This window comes from Homalodisca vitripennis, chromosome 8 (assembly GCF_021130785.1).
Source record: "Homalodisca vitripennis isolate AUS2020 chromosome 8, UT_GWSS_2.1, whole genome shotgun sequence".
In the NCBI taxonomy this organism is placed as follows: domain Eukaryota; kingdom Metazoa; phylum Arthropoda; class Insecta; order Hemiptera; family Cicadellidae; genus Homalodisca; species Homalodisca vitripennis.
The window spans coordinates 94,328,491-94,350,256 of NC_060214.1; the positions used below are offsets into that span (position 1 = coordinate 94,328,491).

Consider the following 21,766-nt stretch of genomic DNA (forward strand, 5'->3'; position numbering starts at 1 on the left):
CTAGTTCATCAATAAATTCCTAGTATTTTATAACGAAAACTTTTGATTTTCACCCACGGCTTCGCACACGATTTCCTACAGAAAAATTGGGACATAGGAGGCATATTTCCTTTGAACGTCGTTATTACCCTTCTGAGATAAATGATAGTCACTGAAATATACTCATGATCTATTTAAGATTTAAATTTTAAAACAGTCTCAATATGCACCTGTGAAATAACTGGAATTTTTCTCCAATATTCTATTTTTTTGGTATACAATTGAACTATATTAGACCATCGTGGACAGGAGTCAAAAAGTCGGAATTCATTAGCGCACATACAATGTAATAAATGATGGCACTCAATGTAATTTTGAAACGAAAATAGGCATATTTTAGGTACATATTATTACAGTCTAATGATTATGAGCTTCAGATGTTTTAAAGCGAAATTGCGTATGGTTTTTATTTTAGGCTTTGCGCTTGTACCTTCTGGATCGAATTAGTTATATCTCTGATGCCATGATTGAGCTTGCTTTGTTGTCTCGATCGAGAGAATATGTAAGCACAGAGTTTTGAGAACCATACTTCTGTCAAAAAAAACAACTAAGGTTAGTTTTATAACATTCTTTATATTTGTAGCCAACGTAAGATAGTAATTTTGATATCTGTGTTGTTCTTCTGATCAAGCACGAGCATGGTTTATATTAGATAAATATTGCAGTTAAAGGTGAATTTTTATGTAAAATTTGAACTGTATTATCTGGATGGTAAAGTCTATGTTTAACAGTGATTGCAGAAACAGTTGAAACAAAATTTGCTGTTTCTCTTAAGCTTATTCTATGCTTTCAAACTATAAGTGTAAAGAAATTTAAAATAGTAATTAATTAAATGATAATATAAACATATATTTCTTTTGTTGCATTATATATGTTTACAAAGAACAGCTGATTAAATTTGAAAAGGCTCTTTCACTTAATAACATATGTTTGCTGCAATGCATATCTTATGGGTATTTCTGTAACTTTTAGAGACCAGTGGGGCGGAATCCTGAATCGGGAACGGGATAAAAAATATCCTATGTCCTTCTCCCAGGTCTTAGCTACCTCCCTACCAATTTTCAGCCAAATCGGTTCAGCCGTTCTTGACTTATAAATAGTGTAACTAACACGACTTTCTTTTATATATATGTTACAATATATTATGTTTATTTATATGTTACAATAACTCCTGATATCGCACTTGAATAAAGAATACAATTTTGTAACAAATCATTCAATAAATGTGATCTTTCAGCTATAAAAATAAAAAATAATATGTACTATATCTAAACCATGCAGTTTATAAGCCTGCAAAGAGTGATGAACAAATTGTTGCAACGTTACCGCTTACCTTAACATTTTTAGGTGAACAGTAGTTAAAAACCTATTACTATAAAGGTTTTTATTTGTAGACATAAGTTCAGACAGTACATAATGTCACAGATTTTATTTTTATTCATATGGTCTAAATTCAGTGATAAGAAGTAAAAATAGTAAGGCAGTCGCGGGACTGACCGACAGAAGTGACTACTTCTTATAACGGGCTCTGAATATATATATCTTAAAAATGTATGTTTCTTCTCCTTCTCCTTCTTTTTCTTTCAATGTGTACTGATATGTGTATTATACATAGTATACCGCTGCCAAGAATGAGAGTGTTGAGACTGTTGATTATTACAGTAGAACCCCTCATATCCGGCCTCGGTTTTACCGCACCTCGGTTTATCCGGCCACTTCCCGGAAGCCAATATCGAAATTTATTTACCACGGCTTGCAGACGCGCAGTTGCACGCACTAGTCTCCCACGACTCTTGCGTTATTTTTGTGTATCTATTTGTTTACATTTTCTTGTGTTGTCCTCAGTTGAGCTAATAGGTTTAACCTGTAAACAGTTCGTTGATTATTTCCAGTGCGGTTAGTACAGTACAGTACAATTGTTTTGTTTCGTCAAGTGCTGTGTACTGTAGGATGGTTTATCCGGCCGAATCGTTATCCGGCCAGGGGCTCGGTCCCGTGGTGGCCGGATATGAGGGGTTCTACTGTAGCACACGATTTAATTTTTGAAGCAGTTTTAGTGTATCAAATTGAGAAATGTAAAATTCTTGGAATTGTTATCCTGAGAAATTTCCCAATTCATAATGACATTTTCTTGTTCAATTATTTCTAAATTACCTATATTTTGCATATTTGAATGTAAGTCTGAAGTTGAATCAAAACCTTTTTAAGAAATAGGTGATTTTCTATTATGTGCACCTGTGATGTTAGTTTGCATGAATGGAATATTTAACCAGGATGGGCCTGCAATTTGCAAATTATGAGTTTTGATTTTCAACTTTTGATTAGACATTGACAGATGATTTTTCATTATTTATAGGAATATCAACATGGTTCAAATGATCTGCTCTTTTATTGTCTCTATAACTTTGCGAACATTGTCTTGAAAATTCTTTTTAACGTGCCATAGATGAACGATTAATTTTATCCTGTACTACTTTTTTTCATTTCTAAATATCTAATTTTACATAATTTAGGAAATTTTTTTGCCTTGCTTGAGGAATATCAACATTGTTAAATTATAAATTCTGCTTCGCTGTTTTCAGAGCTTTCATTAACACTTTTTAAATTTGGTTTTGTGGATGAATTGGAATAATTGTTTTCATTTTCCTCTATTACGATTATTAGCTGAACAATAATAATAATAATAATAATAATACTTTATTGTCATGGACATATATACATGTATTGACAATGTCAGAATTGTTGAACGTTACATTGTTCTTAGTCTTACTAGAGCAGTAAAAAAACAAAACTTAGCGGTTATAAAATAGTAACAATGCATGTATTGCCGTGTAATGTAATAAATGTAAACAATTTTAAAAACAACGTAAAAATTGATAATAATAAACTAATTAATAAATAAGTATATAAATAGATAACATCACAAAAATTCAACAAGTTAACAAAAAAATAAAGACTATTAGTAAGAAAACAGTTAACAAGAACAAAAATAAACTATTTAAAGAGTCAACAAAGCAAAAAGGTATTGATCAACGGACAATATATTACAGAGTTATGCCAGGGGTGTTCTAGGAATTCCTCAATGTTATAAAAAGGATTTGCTAACAGCCAGTCATTGAGTTTTTAAGAAAAACCTTACAACTATACAATTTAACAAAATAACTTAACTTATTATAGACTTTTTTGCACATGACAGAATGGCTATTTAACATTTTACTTAATCGGCATTGTTGAAAAAAAAACTAATATTATCTTTATTACGTGTATTGTATGGATGTAGGTCTTCATTAAGTATCATTTCTGGTAAATTTTTTTAAGGAGTAAAGCAGCAAGTTCAAAAATGTAAAGATTGACGACAGTGTTAATTTTTAAACTAATGAATATAGGCTTGCAATGATCAAATGGGGCTGAGCCATTAATTATTCTAATAACCCTCTTCTGCAATTTCAAAATCTCAACAATCCTTGGAGAGTTACCCCATACAAGCCAAACAGTATTTCATTATTGACTGAAAGAAAGCGAAATATTGCCATCCTAATATAATCTGTCGTTACACAATGTTTCAGACGTCTCAATAGAAATATAACTCTAGACAGTCTAGTTTTAATGTGGTCTATATGTGTTCCCCAGGTCAGCTGGTGATCAATAAAAAATACCAAGAAACTTAACATTATTAACGGTGTCCAACTCTACAAGTTCCTGATTGTATGGCCTTAAGCTAAATATTACATTTTCAGTTTTACTTTTATTTAAGAGATAACCATTGGCTCGAAACCACACACCTGCCTCTTCTAAAGAGCTCCTCACCAAATCATTCAGCTCTACAATATCATTTGAAACATTCAAGAAAGTTGTGTCATCAGCATAAAGGAAAGTTCTACTAATAACATTTACAGGCAAATCATTAATACTTATTAAAAATAACAAAGGCCCCAAAACCGAGCCCTGCGGCACTCCATATTTTAGGGACAACTTCTTGAGACCATTCTCCATCGATAAAAACCCACCTGCCTTCTATTTTCTAGATAGGACTTGAAAAGCCTCAATGAGCTACCCCCCGAAAAACCATAAAAATTAAGTTTTTCTAATAGTTCCGAGTGATCAACACAGTCGAAAGCTTTGCTCAGGTCACAAAACGTTACCTGAGCAAAGGCCCTGCTCTCAAAGGCCTGCAAAATTTCAAAAACCAAACTATCTATGGCATCAAGCGTGGCTTTACCCCTCCTAAAACCAAACTGAAATTTGGTCAAAATGTTTTTCTCTCTTCCAAAAAAGTAACAACTTGTTCATAAATTATAATTTCAATCAATTTGGATACAACAGGTACAATTGAGACTGGGCGATAACTTTCAGGTTTATCTCTCGGAACCTTTCTTGTAGATAGGACAAACTCTGGAGATTTTAAGCTCTTCAGGAAAATTTCCTTCTTTAAAGTAAACAGTTGACACATTTTAGTAATAGGTTCGACAATAAGAGGTAGTATTTGCTTCAAAAGAGTATTAGACATGTAATAATAATCATTGCTGTAAGAATCACTCAAATGTTTTGCGGCCTTAAGAACATCATCTGTTGACACGAATTTCCACTCAAATAAGCTAATATTACTTTAAACTAACTGGGCAAACATTTTTAAGGAGAGCTTTTAGTAGTAACAGCAGGTTTTTCGATGGCTTTTTTTGCTTCAACAACTGCTTCTATACAATAATTGTTAAACATATTTGGTGAGATCAAGGGCTCTTGGCCTTTTGCCATGTTACAGTTTTTCTTTATTAAGGACCAAGCTGCCTTACACTTGTTCTTGCTAGAATCTATTAGCTGACTGTTAATAAGCTACTTTGGCAGCAGAAATGTTATTGGTGTACTCTCTCTTTAGCACTTTCAGCTGATTTTTAAACTGTATTACTACCAGTATTCTTGTACAAAAAATCAAGAGACAACAACCTATCCTTTAAAGTTTGCCAAGTCAGATGTATACCAACACTATTTTACAAGAAATAAACAAGAAATAAACAAATATTTACTACCTATGGATCCAGATAATAAAATCACTATCCATCACAGCTGATTACAGACACCATTCCCATTGCCTAGTTGTTAACAGTAAAACATGCTTTAAATGGCATGTTAGTTCAGATCACATGCTTATATAAAGGTTTGTTCACGTTTCGGTAAAGCTGTCATTCTACTTTGAAAGCATGTGGAAAACATAAGTGTGACATTCTGTGATGCAAAACGTTTTCCTCGTGCAAAACTTACATCCATAGCCTGCCAAAAGAGGTAGTCACTTCAAAAATTTCTTTAAAAATATTCTTATTTTGTGTAATAAAGCAAATCTAAAACTGGTGCTATGTTTATGAAAATTAAATGTTTGTTTGGGTAAGCATAAACATGAAATAAATAATAAAAATCCAAAAGTATCTACAGACAGTTGTAGAACTATGGGGTACTTAGTAGATTAAAAATTAGAAATTAGTGCCGGTTGCCACAGATTTGATTTTCACATTTATTAAGTACAATAATATAATAATAACAATACTGTAAACTAAGCCATTTTACTAAACATTTAATAAATTAAATTCATTCTCAAGTTTGTATACTTATTTGTATGAGTTTGTGAGTGCTTTATGATGAAATTTGGCAGTATATGTTAATCCCCGAAGAATATCAGAACTAGTAGATTTTACTAGTAAGTGAACCGTGCAGAATTTACGATCCCTGAATTGTTTTAATCTTACTCTGTTGAATCGATTCACTCACCAACTATCCGGTTCCGCAGTTCACTTCCGGACAGTGAAAACACATTCTCCTGGTGCCCATTGTCGGGGAAGTACTTGGTCTCAATCTCCAATGAGAACTTTTCAACAAACGGACAAGTGTAGCGGGTCTTAGTGTAGGGGTAGGCGTTCCAAGCCTCTTCCTCCACGCTGAGCGCAGACTTCGGCAGCAGACTTTTGAACCATCCTGGAGAGACAAGGTTAGAATAGAATTATCTCAAGAAAATGCATTACATTATGAGTGATCTCAATTTTCTACACATAGCACAGCTACAGTGGTAAGGGTTGATTTTAATGTAAGTGTCAAGTAAAGTTCTATTTCACCTTCCACTTCAAGCTCTTTTGTAGCCTAGGTGTCTCTGATCTCGTACAATCGGTGCAATACAAAAACAATTAAGGGCTCACTGTGTTGCTGTCATAAAACAATGTTTATATAGATCAGTTGATTACATTTGACTGACTCTAAATTTTCACAACTTTAGAGTCCAAGATGGGATTTTATGCTGTTTTAAAGACCAGAGTGGCATAGCCCAGAGGGATTTTTGAATAAGAATAGGCCTATATTCATACCAGCGAACATAAGAATACCCATTTAAAATTTCAGTACAGTCGGTTGAATAGTTTACACGCAAAAACAAACAAACCAAACAAACAAAGGCACTTTCGCATTTACGATATTATTAGGATTAATATTGAACATTTTGGGAGATGAAGGAGGTAATAAGAACTCACCTGGTAAGTGACTGCCGACATGGTATATCTTATGGGTGTACTGGCCCTGACCTCCTGGTCCATTGTTGTAGGGTTCGTTAACCAGGATCTCAACACCACTCCCAGCGCCCTTGCTCTCCTCTCGGCTCTTCTTCTGCTCAAGACAAACCAAAACAACCAGTGACATTAGTTTCTTTTGTGGGTATACTGGCCCTGACTTTCTGGTCCGTTGCTGTAAGGTTTGCTAACTAGAATCTCGACCCCACTCCCTGCGCCCTTTTTTTTTACTGAGTAGGGGCCGCCTCCTATCGAGATCCATGAGGAAGAATTAGGGCATTAAATCTCAAAGAAGTCATGTCTTCCCGGAAGAAGGGGAGGTCATTTCTGAACTAGCCTCTCCAGTCAAAGTAGGCAGGGGGTGGCATACCCCCTTGATGAGGCTAGCAAGAACCTCTGAGGTTAAGGGAACAAACCCCACCAACTCCAACAGTCATCTCCCACAGTAGACTAGATGAATTGCCCTTGAACCCCAGAATATCAACATTTGCAGTTAGTGATGTGCCGTTCCTGGACATAAGGTTGCCCAGATTTAAGTGACACATCGGTTTTTGCTGTGCCCAGTTGTAGGTTCAACTGGAAGGTATAAACTAGCCAGAAGTGATCCCTGCTGCGTGACCCCCTAGGATTTCAAACCCACCCCCAGTGCCCTTGCTCTCCTGTAGGTTCTTCTTCTGCTCAAGACAAACCAACCAATCAATGACATTAATACATAATTGGCTGAGCATTAGCGAAGCTTATCACTCATGGTACTAAAAAACTCATTTTTGTATGCCCATTTCTGCCTAGGCGTCTATCTGTCTGTCTGTCTGCACAAAATCTTGAGAATCTACTATCTATACTATAGATTGAAATTTTTGTGGTTTCATTTTTATATGAGAAACACAGAGTTCGGCTATGATGAATTTCACTCCATGTGATCTGGCTGAGCATTCGCAAATATTTTTAAATTGGTCTTAAGAGTATTCGTGACGGAAATGAGAAAAGTAGACTAAATAAATTTGTATGCAAGCTGTTATAATCATATGAAATTGTAAAATGTGACATATAACAATCACGTATACAATAACAATAGAGTGTAAAGTCATTGTTAAAAGTTGGTGAGAAGATTTGATTTCAGCGAAATCTTGCATTATAGTGCTCTCCTTATCTCATCACAACTTTTATTATTTAAACCCTGCTATGAAACCTAACTCAATGGACAAAAATATGAATGTATCATGTGGCAAGATATCTCAAGAAAAGTCATCGGTAGAATTTAAATTGTGCTTGAAACTTCATTTATAGATAGACAAGAATGAATTCTATGGTGCATGGTACAACTATGGAATTTGGCTGAGCTATATTCAGTATGCTGACAATTTGTCTGTAGGTGGGTATGCTTGTCTATCTGTCCGCAGGATGTTGCAAGAATAAAATGGTCTATACACTTGAAATTTACATCCATCCTCAGCGAAGCGTGTTACATGCCCCGTCTTATGGCATACTCTACCATACACACAAAAGAAAAGAAAATTGCAGGATCTTTGAAACATTTCAGGATCTAAGAAGTATGGAAAGTTATGGAGGTATTGCAAGAAATACACAAGGAGCTTCCCGATCAATAAATTGTAGATTGTATTACACTCTGTTGATAGGGACACATAACACAGCATTATCATACGTCTAACTCTCACAACCTTTATCAAAAACTAAAATATTATAATCAGGTATGTATAACAGACCAGCCTTGTAAATCTAAAATCCAGAATCTGATTAAAATTAAACTTTGTCGATCACCTAACAAAATATAGCATTATACTTCTAACATTAAACTCCAGCTAAACTACGCCTTTCTAGATAAGAGGTACAGAATAGATCAGCATTATATGGCTAACAACTACAGAATAAATCTTAAATTAAGTCTTTCTGGATACGAGACATGTAATAAATCAGCATTATAAGGCTTATAACTACAGATTACATCTGAAACTAAGTCTTTCTGGATTACGTACAAATAGATCAGCACTATATATATATATATATCAGACAATGATATCAACTATATAGCCTACTTCAGCTAAAATTCTGCATTCTGGATCAGGGGCATAATGGACCAGCCCTATATATCCATCAGCTATATGAACTATACTTCAGCTAAAATTCCACCTTTCTGGATCAGGGAAATAATGAATCAGCCTTATATATCCATCAACCATATCACCTATACTTAAGCTAAAATACAGATATTTTGGATCAGGGACATAATGGATCAGCTCTATATATATCCATCAACCATATCACCTATACTTAAGCTAAAATACTGCTATTCTGGATCAGGGTCATAATGGATCAGCTCTATATATCCATCAACTATACTTCAGTTAAAATTCCGCTATTCTGGATCAGGGACATAATGGATCAGCTCTATATATATCCATCAACTATACTTCAGTTAAAATTCTGCTATTCTGGATCAGGGACATAATGGATCAGCTCTATATATATCCATCAACTATACTTCAGTTAAAATTCTGCTATTCTGGATCAGGGACATAATGGATCAGCTCTATATATATCCATCAACTATACTTCAGTTAAAATTTCGCTATTTTGGATCAGGGATCATAATGGATCAGCTCTATATATATCCATCAACTATACTTCAGTTAAAATTTCGCTATTTTGGATCAGGGTCATAATGGATCAGCTCTATATATATCCATCAACTATACTTCAGTTAAAATTCTGCTATTCTGGATCAGGGTCATAATGGATCAGCTCTATATATATCCATCAACTATACTTCAGTTAAAATTTCGCTATTTTGGATCAGGGTCATAATGGATCAGCTCTATATATATCCATCAACTATACTTCAGTTAAAATTCTGCTATTCTGGATCAGGGTCATAATGGATCAGCTATATATATCCATCAACTATACTTCAGTTAAAATTCCGCTATTTTGGATCAGGGTCATAATGGATCAGCTCTATATATATCCATCAACTATACTTCAGTTAAAATTCTGCTATTCTGGATCAGGGTCATAATGGATCAGCTCTATATATCCATCAACTATACTTCAGTTAAAATTTCGCTATTTTGGATCAGGGTCATAATGGATCAGCTCTATATATCCATCAACTATACTTCAGTTAAAATTCTGCTATTCTGGATCAGGGACATAATGGATCAGCTCTACGGTATATATCCATCAACCATATCAACATACTTCAGCTAAAGTTCCACCTTTTTTAGCTCAGGGACGTATAATGAATGAATCAGTATGGCCAAAAACTACAGACGTCAACTAAAATTTAACCCCTTAATAGACTAGCAAAATGGGAAAATACATGTTAACTATACCAAACAAATGAGGAAGATGTGAGTTGCATAAATCAGAACAAAACCAAATTGTTAAAAATGACAATTTTGTTCTTAGTGTATTGAATTGTTGTGCATGTACAATGCACATAAAGCCCATTTTGAAATGTAGTAAGGGCAAATAAATTTTACACTTTTAATGCTAACTAAAATTAGATTAAGACATACAAACAAAATATGCAATTTGTATTTAGTTAGAATGTAGTTGTATTTTGAAATTTTCAAATCAATATTAATACAATACATATGAGAATATAGTATACACAAATAACAACAAAAAATATATGATTATACAAGTAATATTGCAAATCATATTTAACTCAATAATTTAAGTAAAATATGAAAAAAATATTTTGTATCCTCCAAAGCAATTCTGAAATTAACCAGTTATTAAAAAGAGCAAAGGTTACTCAACTGAGAAAAAAAAAACAAGATAAAGTGGAAATGTTTAACTGTTTGGAAAATGTCTTGCTTTACTTAAGCTAAAATATCATTTTCAGTAATAAGTCGTTTGTTCCTGTGCATAATATAAAACAAGTATTTATTTTAATTTTAAAAAAATTGATGTGTTTCTACAATAATTAACATGATTTCTACTTTGATAAAATACAATTTTGCTCGCAAATAAAATATGATATTCTTTTTTATACATAAATATATCATTAATTAACAATAGAATTGAGTAAAAGTACGTTAAGTATATATAATCATCTCAAAACCAATTTTCTCCATTTAGGAACCTTTCTGTTTAATGTGATACAAATCACAAAGTTTGGAATTGGAACAGCTGTAGAACATTGTTGAAAACTTAATTTCGCAGAAGCAATCTAGTTATGGAAGTCACAACGGAGTGGTGCTTTACTGATATCCATTTTCATAATTACAATGTATGAGTTCCCTTAAATATTATAATCTTTATGATACTGTGTATATTTATTTCCTTTAACTCTACCTCAAGTAGATAATTTCAATGGTTTATCACGAACAAGTAAGTTATGAAGAAGCTCTAGTACGATAAAGTCTACAATAATGTTTTTATGCATTTAGCGTTTTCAGATATATACAAATGTTGACGTCCCAATAACGAAATTCCCAAAAAACATTATTGCCTATTATCAAGAGATTGAACTGTTTCAAAGAGAGATAGGTACTTATGCATTATACTGACAACTCTTTGTATGTATTCGGTTGTTATTGTTTTTTCCTTAATTATTATCTCATATTGATGTTGCCCTATTTTTTTTATTATCCATGTTATTGTACTGTTGGGAGTATTTTATGAATCAACTTATTACATCTGTGTTGTTGTAACTTATATATGTTGTAGAATTTAATAATTTAGGTACCTTTTAACCCTATTCTAATGCACAGTACATGTCAGCATCTTGCTTTTCACAATTTAATATAGTAAGTTTTCATATTACTGTATATTGTGATTGCATTTACATAATGATCAATTCGTTGGAAGAGAAATAAATAGGATTTCACATAAGCACCTTCTTGGACTTGTATTTACCCATCCTGCCCACATTTAAATCTACCCATATAGTCTTAGAACTCATTTAAATCTACCCATATAGTCTTAGAACTCATTTAAATCTACCCATATAGTCTTAGAACTCATTTAAATCTACCCATATAGTCTTAGAACTCATTTAAATCTACCCATATAGTCTTAGAACTCATTTAAATCTACCCATATAGTCTTAGAACTCATTTAAATCTACCCATATAGTCTTAGAACTGAGAGACAAAGAGGGCCTTTTTGCATTGTATACGCACACAACCTGGTTTTTCTTGAAATTGATCGAGGAACTTTTCCTAAGGAAGGAATCGATCGTCAGCCACACTAGTTATGGTGGAGGCGAAATGGGAGTGTACAAAGGGTTAAAAATATAAAACAATGATTTTTTTTAGATCATATTTTTTCTTGCTTGACACACATAATACCAACTGTTTGGCACATAAATAATAGTTATATCATCATCAGACAGATCAAGAACTGAAAGTCGCCACTTTCAAGGTCAGTGTATGGATAGCTGGCTCTGTATTTATCTGTTTCTTATGGTTGGTTGTAAATATGTATAATTGCTCTACAAACAATATTATCTAAGAAAAAATATCATACATATAATACTTTCGATACCCTCTTATTTCTACATCCACCAAAACTAGAGTGGCTTACAATCAATTTTTGTCTTAGAGAAAAATTTCTCTATAAATTCCAAGAAAAGCCGGGTTGTGTGCTTTTATAAAATTTAAATTCGTTATTAACTTGTCATAGCCGCATCCTAAACCTATTCTACCCAGGGTAGTCTTTGCAAAAAAAAACTTATCTACCAACCCAATTACCTGACTCATGAACGTGGTTCAACCTGCCATACACGTGGGTCGACAACCCTACCAGGAAGCCAAACGATACCCAGATGTAACCTACGTATGCCTTTGGGTAGGGTGGGAGCCAGCACATGTTTGACAATAATTATTTTTTTATTTTTAACCTAAAACATACAAAAAGTTAGTGCGAATGTTGAGTTTAGCTCCAGTTAGTGCAGCGTCTGGAATTGGATGCTGACAGACCTGACTCCCAGAATTCAGTCATGCTCATCTGAAGAGATAAAAAAAGTCAGTGACGAATAAGCTCAAAACGAACACTTTACATTATTTTCACATCAGAGACACCTAGACTACAATATATAAAAATATTGTGTAATACAGGTGAAGAGGTATTCTTGTTATTCTCAGCTGTGTGTTTGATGAACCAATGAGAATACCTCTTCACTATATTACACTATATTTTGTAGTCTAAATGTCTCTGATATCAAAATAATGTAGAGAGCTCATTTTAAACTTCTTCATCACAGATTTTTTTTGGATCTCTTTAGACAAGCATGATTCCTGATTCTGGGAATAGGGTACGTGACAGCGTCAGATTCCAGATGCTGCACTAAGAGGAAGGTGAACTGGAGCTAAACTCAACATTTATATTTAATCAACCCTTCCCACCATAGTTATGTGAAGTTAGTGTGGTTGGTATAATGCATACAATACTGAGAAATCTTAAGAAATTTTATGGACATCTGTCTCACCACTACAGGTCATGCTTTTCAGAAACTGGTATCTTCTCTCCTTTCAAATGCTTAAAAATAAGAGCTGGAATATAATTGCTCTGTCTAATTAAACACATTAAACATGTTTAATTGTTATAAACATAAAATTATTAAACATGTATTGTTTTTATTTCTGTTGAATATATACAACAATCGTAAATAATAAATTTATAATAAGTGTTCAAGGTTTGCAATTAGAAAATTTTATCCTTTCAAAAGTTTTATAGGGATATTGTCATATCCTGGAGATAACATAAGTAAATGAAGAAATGGATTTACTTTCAATATTTGTTTCAATATAAAATTAGGAAAACATTGTTGTTATTGTTATTTTTAGAACATGATCAAACCAATGAACATGATCAATCAATGATGTCCTTTTCTATAGGTCCATTTCTAGAAATCTTTCTTTCATTTAATGTTATTTAAGCACACTGTTGTAATTTGGGAAACATGCATTAGCAAACTAACAAGTGGTTAGTTTCCTTAATTTTGTTCTCAACACGTGCTGTAAACTTCATTAGTTAAAAGTGTTGTAGACTAGCTGGTTTAAAACTCATATTTGTGCTAATTTTACTAATAACGAAACATTTCTTGAATTTGTACTGCAATTTTAGATGTCTAAAAATGTTATTTTATATACATTTTTAAAACAGTAAAAATCTCTTACACTACTCTAGATGTGTGTTTTGTGGATTTGATCTAGTTTTGTACTCATCACACGGACTTTTGAAGTTCCAATGTTAGTCTTATGAGTCTTTTTGTTTCTAAATAGACTAATTTTAAAAGAGCTAATTACTGAAACACATGTTCTTTACCCAACAGTTAATCTCAATCCTCTAACCAACTTAAGATCAACTGATTTACAACATTCAAAAACCAACTTAACTTAAGCTTATTTCATTGTGATGGTTCAAACTTGTTATTATAAAGGACCTGATTGAAATTATGTCGTTATCTGCAGGTCCTAGAGACTTGAAACTTGGTTCTTGCCTTCTTCTTGGTCCAAGGAAAAACCCTACTGATTTTGTAGTCTAAATGTCAAAGGCCAGTCTGTCTGTCTGCCCGTCTGTGCGATAAATCTTGATAGAAAGCTCCTAAAGATTTCAAATTGGTACATATATTGGTCTTGATCCAAGGAAGAGCTTTATTGGTTTTGGGGTTCAGAAATATAAGGGCAGTCTGTTCTTGTGTCTGTCCGTTTCTGCTAATTCTTTCATTACATTCAGTCTGGTCTAACAATACTACATTATATTGGTTTATTAAATATTTTATATGCAACAATTCAAGAATGAAAAGGTTTAACATTTGGAGAAATTAGAGATCTTATTTCAGTTTTGAAGGTCTGTATCTTAAAGATAAACACCAGTAAACAATTTTTTTAGACTACAGTCTGACTAACAAACTCAAACAGATAGTAACTGTGCTTGCTGTGATAACAGTAACCTACACAAATAAATCAAAATAAATAAACTGATAGAACTGAGTATCAAAATACCAAATTAGCTGTAACTATGTTCCCAGACCGTAAAATTTATGAAGGATAGCTTTCTTGCCCTTTGATCTATTGACTTTAAAATCAATTGGGTTCTTCTTTGGAATCCAATTATGAGTACGTATTGAATTAAGTAGGGGTATGTACCAAGTTTCCTTACTCTTAAGAGCTATCGGACGGACATAATATACATGAATTCAATAAGGATCAATCGGATCCTTAGTAAAATCTAAAATGTATTTATTAAACAGAACTTAATTGAGACATTTTGATAAGCGGAAAGGAACACTGTTAATTAAATTAATAACACAAATGCAACTACCTTCCTGACAACTCCACACAAACCAAGGGGGATTGGTCACACAGCTCCCATTCAACCCCCCTCCCACCCCTCACCGTTAACCTACTGGGTGGGTCTGCCATTAGTCTTACTATTTAACTGTTGGCTGCACTGCCTCGCACTCGCACTCCTTCGTTAATAACGCAGTCTTTCTTGAAATAAATTTTATTGATGCACGGTTTCCATTTTCTTCACTCAAGAAGATTTTATTCGCGTCAACTGCGAATTTTATACTGCATTTGGAATTTAAAACGGTTCATCGATAGAAAACTATTAGCTATACACAAATTAAATAAAATAAAACGATTAATGAAGACAGTCAGAAAATTATTTATTACAGGATAATTATAATTTAAAGTAACAATACCAAATAGCAGAAAGAGGAAAAAGGGAAAATGATTTAGTCAATAAAAATTTATTAATCGATCTAAACAAAACGGAGAGCTGCCCACAAGCTACTTCATTTATAAGTAATAAATAATAACCAAGGATATTTCCCACAATGAAATAAATTGCTAGAAATATTAATAAAAAATAGACTAGAAATAGAAATATAAACATTGCACATTCTCTCTATCACACGAACTCGCACTAAGCATTTATCGTACACAAAAATTGCCAACAAATAGCATATAAGCTACACGAAAAATATAAATTTTGCTATCATAACATGGGGAATTGCAGGCATTTAAAGTAAAATGAGTAGTTGAATAAGAGTTAAAGTAATAAAGTCAGGCCCAGGACAACTTAGGATATGGACATGTTTCAAAATTAATTTCTTAAAATCAAAATTAGTTTAAAATACATTTAAATCCTGAATATAATAATTTATACATATACATAATGAGAAAAATCATAAACTTCTCTTAAACAGGTTTTTCTTGGATCTGGTAACAAAATTGTTCCAAAATACTATTTTAAATGACTATAATTCGTAATTGAGTGATAATTTTTTCCTAGCTGTAGTGAATGTGTTTTAATAAAGGGCCGTGACTAAAAAATGTTTTAATAAAAATTTCATCCAATAAATGATTCCTCCATCTTAGACAACTAACTAACTTACGTACAATCTGGCCCTGCTGGGAAACCTTATTACCATGTCCACAAAATGATGGCTCTACAATAAAACCCATCTTATAGTATAAGTGATTTCTAGTAATAACTAGCACAAAGGTCTAATTAAACTGATCTGTACAAAATTGAACAAGATCAGCTAGTGAGAAAATGATATGTGTGTTTTTCTTTAACTCAGGAGTATTTGAACCGTACTATTACGGCCACCTGAAACAGAAAATTTTTACGTAAGTGTATATTTTCAAATTAGTGAAAATAGTTATGACTTTTGCAAAATCTATTGAAACTATTTTGCAGTAGAATATTGAGTTCATACTTGTTTCTACATGATGTCTTCATTGCAGTAAACTTTCATAGAGCTAGTTGGAAATAAACCAACAAATTTTTGTATTTAATCAAAAAGTGACTAAGTACAGAGTTACTCTTGACTTCTATAGAGAAATTCCCCTATCAACCAAGAAAGAAATCAATCAAGAAATCCTAGTTTTTGTGGAGATCCAAGTATGAGCGTATCAAAAGGGTTAAAAATATGAAATAATTTTTTCTCAAATCAAATTTTTCCTAGCTTAAAACACACTTAAAATCAACTGTCATGCACATAAATAAATGGTAAAACACGTCAGCTAACTATACAGGGTGAGGCAGACCATCCGTTCACCATGTATTGCGGCTACACCGGAAAACCTACCTTCTTTGTTTTAACGAAAACCCCCAAGAATATTTCAACCGCAAAGAATTTGGAAAAATAATTGTAACACCCAAAATAGCACTTTGGAAAGGGGGGCTACCATTTTTTAAAGATTTTACAATGTAAAGTTAGGCTGAGACGAACCTCATTTTAAAGGTCTATATTTACTGATCGTTTTGAAAAGTTTTAATTTATTTAACTTTTTGTATACAAGGTGGTCCAAAATGTCAAACGTTTTAAGGTTTCACATGTTTTTTTTTATGTTACCAAATTAAAAATGTTAGTAAATCCAAATTATTATCTAAGGTACTTACAGACGTACTCTTTCTTAAAACATGCATGTTACAATCATCACTTTTCAGAACATTTCCAATTATTTAAAATAGATTAAATTTAGGATATTTCAAACTCGTAAAACTTAAAACATTCAAATAGCAAAGTATGACTTTCATTACACCCATCAATACCTCTCTTAAAAACTAAAATATGTTCAATTTAAAGTTTGGCTTTATCTTGGATGGTTGAGAAATGGCACCTCACCCTGTATACATACCCTTACAGTAATGACTCTCAGTGTCTTCATCTAGTTGTCTGACAAAAATAAAACTACTATTATTTAAGCGTTTAACAGTCTAAATTATATTCTTTAATATTTTTAACTCTTTCGGTACCCTTAAATTTTGACCACCATTAAAATTAGGACAGCTGATGATCAATTTCATTCTTAGAAAACAATCTCCTATATATTTCAAGAAACAACAAGATGTGTGCTTATACAGTGCAAATCAGCTCTAAGCTCCTAGACCAGAACTAGCACACCGATACGACTTTCAGCTGTATAAAAACAGTTTTCGATTCTATTAAATCACACTCGCAGATGTGGACACACAAAGAAAGCAATCCCTCTCGTTACAAAGAATTAAAAAGAAAACAGCTGTGCCATGCATTGAAGAGGAGATTGGAGGAAGACTTAACAACTCTTTCCAAAGGGCGGGTGGTGAATGAGGGGGGGTGTTGAGAGGACCGATGGGTGAAGGGGGTGGGGACTGTAAAGCTTGTCATTACAGTGCTTCTGGTCCTTGTGACCAGCAACAATTGCGGCATTGTCTCTGCCAGTGCCAAGGCAGTAACCAGCACTGTCCAGTCCTATATTATATTTCTTCTTTATAGCAAAGGGTCTCTAGTGTTGCGGAACTTATTGTCAATCTTCAGATGAGTTCTTTTATTTTATTTTTTGTTGGACGCTGATATGGGTTAAGGGCTAACTGTAGTAAAACAACTTTGAGTTTTGCCATATCAGAAACAACGTTAATTCTTAGCAAATATTCCTCCCTATTTTATTTTAATTCAAAATTTGGGACTTCGGTATTATTAAAAGGCTCCTACTTTTGGAAAAGTTTTTAGACAGAAAAGAATTCATTTGACTTCATGTGAAAATTACATGTCATTATGACGATCGGTTCTTGTTTTATGCCACCCAAAATAAAGCAAAGGAGACCACTCTGTTCATATGTACTCATAGTTATTGGGCTGCATAAGTAGGTTTAAATTAGGTTATCATAAATATGCCACTAGTAGTACTAAATTCACTGATGCCCCTATCTATTATTTGTATTTGTATTTGTACTTAGGCTATATAAGTAGGTAAATACAAGTAAGTATCATAAATATAAATATGTTAATGATCGCTCACGTAATCTGAGCTTGAATTTAGTTACTATCTCGAGGGATGTTTTTCCTTTTTCGTCAGAAAAGCGTAGTTGCGCCGAAGGCTGCTTAGATGGCCAGGGGCATGCATTTGCGATCAGTACCTTCCCGACCTCAGGTCACGGTTACGATAGTCCACCTTTTCCGACGTCAGATCATGTAGGACAATATGGCACGTGATCTTAGATCGGGAAATTACCGATCAGAAATGCCCCTAACCAGTGCGGGCTTTGGTGGCCAGCGCCGTCCCGCACTTCTGACGTTAAAAGAGAAATATATCTTGAGATAGTACCAGAATTCAAGCTCAGATCATGTAAGCATGCGTAAAGGTCATCTTTAACTTTGGTACTACTAGTAACATACGTTACTAGTAGTACCAACGATAACCTTATCTAAACCTACTTAAGTAGTCCAATAACCAATAGTAGATAAGGACAGAGTGGCCTCTTCTCGCCGACATCGCCTCCTTTCGGGAGACAGAAAACACGTCATAATGACATGTAATTTTCACAGTAAGGCGAATAAGATCTGATCTTACTACTAATGTAGTTTTTAGGTATCCTGTATTAAAAACTCTCCCAAAAAGAGTGGCATCCAGATAATACAAAATACCAAAATCCTAATTTAAAATATTCTAGGTGTCTCCTGTGTAGAAGCGATGCAGAGTTCGTTTTGAGCTTCTCTGTCGCGAATTTATTTGGATCCTCGGAGATGTAAATGACTCCAGATTCTAGGAGTCAAATCTGTGACAGCGTTAGATACCAGACGCTGCACTAAGAGGAAGGTGAACTGGAGCCAAACCCAACATTAACAAAATATAGTGTGTTCAGCTAATACAATAATGGCTTATTCAGCGAAAAAATATTGCATCTCAATATTCATGAGTGCTGCAAAACAACACACTCTCGGGGAGGAGTGGAGGGGGAAAATACATAAAACATAGCGACAATGTCCACATGTGGGAAACAAATCACATGCGCTTGAACTGTAATTAGCATTCACGAGCAATTAGCTGAGTCACTCATTCGTGACAAATTAATTATGACCATAGGCCACACGTTTCGACTGTAGTTGCAAATGTCTTCAAGCAAAATATGATTTGTTACTTTATTTTTACATGGCCTTTTCTTTGTTGCGTTAGGAAAAGAATCTGAGAAATTGCACTTAGTCCTAAAAATGCCTTTGCTCTGCTTCCGAAGTGAAAGAATATTCTAGATGGGTACGTTTGTGAGTAGGGCCTCCATCCTTGGAGGAAGGGGAAGCCAGCTCTGCCCCAGCCTCTCCAGTCAAAGCTGTCAGGGGGTGGCATACCCTTATGTCGAGGCTAGCAACACCCCTTAACACTTAGGAGCCCACCAACCCTAACAGTCATCTCCCGCAGTAGACTAGACCTATCTATCTACCCTTGCACCCTATATCTTGACATTTCTAGAGGCTGGAATCTTCCAGAGATGGGACAGATCTTCCCATCTAAGCACTCCACAGATTGGAAGTTCCCAGTGGCTAAAACAATCAATAGACCAGTAGTTCACTCCAAGAGGATGGACATCTCCAGAATCTAGGGGCTAGAAACTTCCAAAGGCCTAAACATTCTATGAATTGGAAGCTCCCAGTGGCTGAAATATTCAACAGACCCGTAGTTCACTCCAATACGGTGGACCTCTCCAGAATGTAGGCGCTAGAAACTTCCAAAGGCCTAAACATTCTATGAATTGGAAGCTCCCAGTGGCTGAAATATTCAACAGACCAGTAGTTCACTCCAATACGATGGACCTCTCCAGAATGTGGAGGCTAGAAACTTCCAGAGGCCTAAACATTCTACAGATAACAAGCTCCCAATTGCTGAAACATTCCAGAAACCAGTAGTTTACTCTCAGATGATGGACCTCTCCAGAATGTAGGGGCTAGAAACTTCCAGTGGCCTAAACATTCTATGAATTGGAAGCTCCCAGTGGCTGAAATATTCAACAGACCAGTAGTTCACTCCAATACGATGGACCTCTCCAGAATGTGGAGGCTAGAAACTTCCAGAGGCCTAAACATTCTACAGATAACAAGCTCCCAATTGCTGAAACATTCCAGAAACCAGTAGTTTACTCTAAGATGATGGACCTCTCCAGAATGTAGGAGCTAGAAACTTCCAGAGGCCTAAACATTCTACAGATAACAAGCTCCCAATTGCTGAAACATTCCAGAAACCAGTAGTTTACTCTAAGATGATGGACCTCTCCAGAATGTAGGAGCTAGAAACTTCCAGAGGCCTAAACATTCTACAGATAACAAGCTCCCAATTGCTGAAACATTCCAGAAACCAGTAGTTTACTCTAAGATGATGGACCTGTTCAGAATGTAGGGGCTAGAAACTTCCAGTGGCCTAATCACTCTACAGATTGGAAGCTCCCGGTGACTGAAACATTCCACAGACCAGTAGTTCAAGAGGATGGACATCTCCAAAGTCGGAATAACTAGAAGCTAGAATCTTCAAAATTGACACATGGTTGCGGCCATCAGAGGCCAACTTTTCGTAGAAACATTAACCTTTCAGAAGCTCCTAGTTGCCATGCTTTTCAGATGCTGAGACATTAATTGGATCAAAGTCTTATAGAGATAAGGAAGTTATCGAGGCTGAAAAGTCTAAATACAGGTAAACACAGGAGTTCCAAAATTGACAGCTATTACTAAATCAAATTTCCATAAGCTGGAAATTTCCATATTTGAAAGTATAAAGATCACTTTTAGCAAATGTTGTTGTCAATGTTAAGTATTTTAACTTTTAGTTAATTTTTATTATTTAAGATTAAGTTTGCATCCACCCACTTTATCATCTCGTTGTTAATTTTAAACAATTTAATTTAAGATATAATAATTATATAACCTTAATTTAATTCTCTCCCCCACAATTTTAAAGTTGTTCAAACAAAATTAATAATTTCTTTTTAATATGTAACCATCAAAATTCTCTTCAACAAATATAGTGAAAATGTTGAGAGGCCAAGGACACTACAAGCAAGAATGATGTGAACAACAATATTGTTGAGACAGCCTGCCACCTCATCCCTATTCTCCATTTCACTGGGCTAGTGAATAGACGTATTTGGGCACCAAAAGTTTGTTTTATCACCCATTAAAACTAGTCATTGGACACCAAGAGTCCAAGTTTTATTAGGCTGCAAGAGCTACAGAGTTAGTATTTTGCTTTTTGAATTCCCTTTGATAAAAATCTCTGTAGTGAAGAGTATGCACTTTGGCGAGATCCAATCTTTAATACTTTATCAGAGCTTCACAGTCGTAGACGTTAAATTTGTCCCAACTCTAATTTTTCAAGTAGACTATCAACGTTTAACCCAAATTTGACTTTAGAAACAGATACATTTTGTATTAATTAATTTTATAATTCATCAAA

General features: G+C 34.2%; 1 protein-coding gene across 7 annotated transcripts in view; it reads right to left on the reverse strand.

Moving 5' to 3' along the window:
* The window catches only part of LOC124367761 (protein retinal degeneration B), a 227,013-nt gene that overhangs the window by 70,350 nt on the left and 134,897 nt on the right, over positions 1-21,766 (reverse strand). For all 7 annotated transcript variants that reach the window (XR_006922928.1, XR_006922930.1, XR_006922929.1 and 4 more), the window contains exons 4-5: positions 6,546-6,678; positions 5,797-6,000 (exon numbers count right to left, since the gene is read on the reverse strand). Coding sequence is in view for 4 of the 7 variants with exons in the window: in XM_046824860.1 (XP_046680816.1) it covers positions 5,797-6,000; positions 6,546-6,678 (337 nt within the window). In the remaining 3 variants the exon portion in view is untranslated. The remainder of the gene's footprint in view (positions 1-5,796; positions 6,001-6,545; positions 6,679-21,766) is intronic.